Raw genomic sequence first — 5,003 nt, forward strand, 5'->3', positions numbered from 1 at the left:
TTTTCTTATGTATATATGGAGTAAAGGATAGTCAAAGTTATGACGTGAATAGTGCCTACGATCAAAATGTAACAACTAAATTGGGACGGAGGAAGTATCAAGGCACGTAGTTTTAAATGATAAGTTGTTTGATTATCAATTGTTATTTTGTTGAAAAAGTATACTCCCTCCGTTTTTTTTAGATGTAACATATTGACTTTGGGTACTATTCATCCAATACATTTTGACCATTAATTGTTATTTATACATAAGAAAAAATATAGTCATGTGGGATCTTGTTTGATTCGTCACGGTATACACTTTCCAAATATATATTTTTTATAATTTTTACTTTTATATAATTGGAGATATTATCGGTCAAAGTTGTGCCTCGGCAAATGTGAAAAGTCCAATGTTACATCTAAAAAAAACGGAGGGAGTATGTGATATGAGTTAATTGTTAGTAAACGCAGTATTATTTTATTTTAAGGAGAGAGAATGTGGGCCATGATTAGAGTTGTTAGGTAATAAGAGTGGTATTATTTTATTTGGAGGAGAGAGAGTGTGAGCCAGTAGTTAAAAGGTAGAATGATTAGAATAATATTGGGTTATATCCTAAAATAGAAGTGTAAAAAATATTTTAGGACAGATAAAAAAGAAAAGTGTAAAGATTATTCTGGAACGGAGGGAGTAACTTTTTTATAAAAAAAATCCACACTGAATTTTTGAATTTTGAGAACAGATAACTTGACAGTTTACAAATTCCAAATATCGGTATCGCATCCAAGAATTTCGAATATCCGATTCTCAAATATCTGAAACTTTTCGAATCGAATTCGAATCATAATTTTACGGATTCAAAATTTCGGATCGAATAATCGAAAATAAACCGCCCTACATTGGACCCACAAAATCATTGTTGAGACTTTGAGAGTACGTGACTCCCCTACCTCCAAAAGTTCACACATTAAGATTGCACCCCCCAAAAAAACGTCTCAAATTAGAAAACTGAATCGTTCTCTCTCTCTATATCTCACTCACACAGTCACTCTCTTGTTGAGTCTCCAGTCCACCTTCCCCCGTCCAATACGGAGATGCAGAAATTCCGTGCGCAACAAATCTAACAAACAACTTCAAAAACTTGGAAATCATCAAACAAAATCCCCATTTTTTCACATTTTGATTTTTGAATATACGCACACATCAACTCTACGTTAACAAACTTTGCTTGCTTGCACGATCTTCCTCCTCTTTTCTCTCTGCTTAGAATCTTTCAATAATATCAAAAGATTCATAGATTAAACCATTTAAACTACTCTACTTATTTTTTTTGTCCTCCAATATAGAACTACCAATTCAACACTTCTTCCTCGCTTTCTGGCAAAGGAAAGGTAATCTTTTTCAACGCGTTTCTTTCCACTAAATTTTACACCACCGACTCTCTCAAAAAAAAAAAAGGAAAAAAAGGGTTTTGTTTTTTCTGTATGAATTAAACTAATTTATGGGTTTTTCTTGTTTTGCAAAAATATTTTGAGGGGCATATGAGCTTCCTTTTGTCTGTATGAATAAAACTAATTTATGGGTTTTTCTTGTTTTGCAAAAATATTTTGTTGGTTTAGTTTTTTAATAAAAAAGAATTAAGTTTTTTGGGATTTTGTTTGACTGCTGTTAAGACTTAAATGTATTTCTCTTTTTTTTTTTTTTAGGTTTGTATCGTTGAAGTTGGGTGTTTGTTAAATCTGGAGCAGTGTTGATTGTTGACTTTCTGGTGAAAGTAGTGTATCGTATCTGATTTAAAAAGGTGCAATTTCTTTTTTTCTTTTTTTTTTGATTGTGGTTGATACTATGATAATAATGGTAATAGTTGTCGTATTGAATTAAAATGATGCTGAAAATGAGAATGGGTTTTATCTGTTCATGATTGATGAACAATATTCGTATTGGTTTTTTTTATTGAACCCGTGTTGAGGGGATATGGTTGGTAATGTGGGTAGCTCAGAAAATAGCTTTTTGTATTAATCATTGAATTGCTATTTTGCATCTGTTATCATCAATCTATTTTGATGACAAATTATTTCATTTTTAATTGTTTGTCGTTACATCTTCCCTATTACTATATAACAATATCTGCGCATTATGTTATCATTTGCTAGATCATAGGAAGTAGAATTTTCTAGGAAGAAGTTTTTCCGAAAATGTTGTTTGGTTGAATATGAGAGGTTAATTTTTACGCTTTTAAATTTTCATGTTAGAATACCCTTTGCCTCATGATGAGATTTATGATTCTGTTTATGGTATGACTTTGCTAGATGAAATTTGAAAGGAATAATCGTTTTCATGTTTGATCTAGATACCTATTAATATCATGCGAAATTACCCGTCTATATCCAACATACTAGTAGTTTTTTATGTGAACAATTTTTGTTCATATTTGATATGAATTAGACAAAGCTCCATTACCGTACTATAGTTGAATAATTCTCTATACTTGGCATGGGACATTCCAAGGCTCAAGTTTTAGTATTCTTGAAAGAATTTTTCTCTACAAGCTGATGAACTTTATAAAATGATCCATTTACAGATTGAGGTTAACAGTAATCTAGCCTTATTTTGGACCATTTATATTATTGTGGATAGTTGTCATGTCACATTCTTTTTTCTACTTGATAATTCTTTTGAAGTTGTTTCTTATGCTTGATGTCTACTTATGCTAGCACTGATGGGTGTTTACAGTTGTTCTCAGGTCGTAGGACGTAGAGTCCGTAGTTGCTTGACCATACATTTGTAATGGCTGAAGAGACTGACCACATTTCAGTTAGTAATGAAACAAATAAAGCTGATGAAGAGATTTCACCAGATCATTCTATGAAAAAGCCTCGTGTTGCGAAGAAAGTTCCTCACTATCTTCGAGCTTCTACTGGTTCCTGTCACGAGGCCTGCAAGTATGGGCATCCCCACAAAATCAAAGATAAGCCAATTCGTCCTGTACGAAGGAAAATGTCGGCATCACTATCAGATGGTGGAAACAGAGTAGAGATTCAAATTTATGTTGATAAAAATGTTCAGAAAAGAGTTAACTCTGATGAGCTTAAGCTTCCACACGCCAAGGAGTCTGCTCTTGCTAGTACTAAATTGAAGCAAGATTCCTCATCATTTAGAAAATCCCCTGTTCATGATTCATCAAAACTAGTTAGGAAAGAAGCTAGATCATTGGCCAAGTCTCCTTCACCTGATGTGCCAAAAGTGATCAAGAAGGTAGTTGTTCAATCTACTGTGAAGACATCTTTCTCTGATACCTCAAAAATGTCGAAGCCAAAAGTTGCGGAAAAGAATGTTACACCAAAGCGGATACCTCTAAATCCTAAGGAAAAGAATGCTTCTGAGGGTTCTTTGAAACCAAATGGTAGGGGTGAGAAGCCGTCATCTTTTCCCAATCCCTTGAAAATCTCAAAGCAAGAAGTTGCTTCGGCTGCCAAGAAAAATGTTCCATCAAAGAGGACTCCTTTGAGTCTTAAGGAACGGAATGCTTCTGAGGGTCTTTTTAAACAGAATGGAAGGAGTGAGAAGCCATCATCTTCTCGAGGCTCTTTCCATAGATCAAATGGCAAGCAGACTAGGGAAAGTAAGATGGGTGATAATCCAAGAACCTCTAGAGTTGCTGTCGTAAAGACTGTGGGCCCCTTGGCTGCCCCATTGCCTCTAAGAACTCCAAAAGTGGAGGTGAAAAAGCTCGTGCACCCAACAACAGCTGGTAAAAGGTTAAAGGATCAGAGTCGGAGAAGTCCAGCTTTTGCAAAGAATCAGATATTAGCTGACAGACCTGAAGCAAAGGAGCCTCTTGTTGAGAAGGCCGAGGAGAAAACATTGCATATGATTGACGCAAAGGAGGATTATCTATCAACTGCTCCAGATGCTGGGATTTTGGTCCTCTCTCCTACTCCTTTGTCGCCAGAGTCGCTCAATTCATCCTCCGGAACAAACTCTCTCTCTTTCACCTCTCAAGAAGTTGATGATCTATGTGAACTGGATTCAGAATATACTGATGATAGTGAGGCTGATGACTCAGTCTTGAACTACAATAGCTCTGGGGATTCAAAACCAGCTGATAGCTTAAAAGAGAGAGAGGCAGTGACCCAAAGTTCTGAGGGTCAACACCCCGGGACTTTGAAGCTGAAATTCAGAAAGGGAAAGGTTATTGAACATCCATCCGAAACCAAAAGTCCAAGAAGACTGCGGTTTAGGAGAGGCAAGACCTTGAGTGATGATAAGCAAGCCACTAATGGTGGGGCTCAACTGAAGAGCTACAAGAAAACAGCTGCTGACGATGAGACAACACAAGCAGAAAGTGGTCTGGTCCAGGTTGTTTTAAAGCACCAAGAAATTGAGATGAAAAAAGATGAGCAAGTTTTGTTGAATAATGTGATCGAAGAAACTGCGAATAAGCTTGTCGAGAAGAGGAAGAGTAAAGTAAAGGCTTTGGTTGGGGCTTTTGAATCAGTGATCTCTCTCCAAGAACGCAAGCCATCTGCTGCTGATAGATAGCACTTGTGATTTGACTGGTGCTCGTACGAGTAACTAACAACGCTTCCAATGTGGAGCTTGCAGCCTGTGTAAGCTTTGCTAGGTTGAAGAAATGTATATCTAACTTCTTTTTTTTCAGTCCCCTTCTGGGTTCAGTTTGGAAGTGTGGACTACTACTGTCGGGAATGGAAAATGTAAATGAACTGATTTCTCACATAAATAAAATTTGCTTGTTTTGGTGATATTATGTGTTAGACACTGTTTGTTACTTTGTTTGTTAAAAGTTTGAAACAATCTATTCTGACTTCATTTGTGTCTTACTAATAAATCTTACATGATGGTTCAAAATTGAAATTACAGGATTGGTTAGTTTTTATTCTCTGCTATAAAATACTCACAGGCTCCTGGGAGTATAACAAATCCTAACATTATACACATCTATAACTAACAGTAAGGAAATGTTGGACCTGCTTCTCAATAATCAAAAGAGACTTTATAGAAAA

The 5,003-nt window shown here is 35.8% G+C and overlaps 1 protein-coding gene across 5 annotated transcripts; it reads left to right on the forward strand.

The window, feature by feature from the left end:
• Positions 1-902: 902 nt before the first annotated feature.
• Positions 903-4,742, forward strand: LOC104906340 (hypothetical protein). Of its 5 annotated transcripts, none has more exons than XM_048638459.2 (3): positions 904-1,370; positions 1,686-1,780; positions 2,713-4,742. In XM_048638459.2, exon 3 carries the CDS (start codon positions 2,767-2,769, stop codon positions 4,519-4,521), a length of 1,755 nt encoding a protein of 584 aa, XP_048494416.1. In that variant the 5' UTR covers positions 904-1,370; positions 1,686-1,780; positions 2,713-2,766; the 3' UTR covers positions 4,522-4,742. The 5 variants fall into 5 exon arrangements, with proteins under 5 accessions (XP_010693382.1, XP_048494416.1, XP_048494417.1 ...); XM_048638460.2 differs by having other exon boundaries at positions 2,723-4,742; XM_010695080.4 differs by lacking the exon at positions 1,686-1,780 and having other exon boundaries at positions 903-1,370; positions 2,723-4,742.
• Positions 4,743-5,003: the final 261 nt, after the last annotated feature.

This window comes from Beta vulgaris, chromosome 2 (assembly GCF_026745355.1).
Source record: "Beta vulgaris subsp. vulgaris cultivar EL10 chromosome 2, EL10.2, whole genome shotgun sequence".
NCBI lineage: Eukaryota > Viridiplantae > Streptophyta > Magnoliopsida > Caryophyllales > Amaranthaceae > Beta > Beta vulgaris.

Coding starts and splice junctions, on each gene's coding strand:
- LOC104906340 (XM_010695080.4), top strand. CDS start 2,767: ATGGCTGAAGAGACTGACCACATTTCAGTTAGTAATGAAACAAATAAA.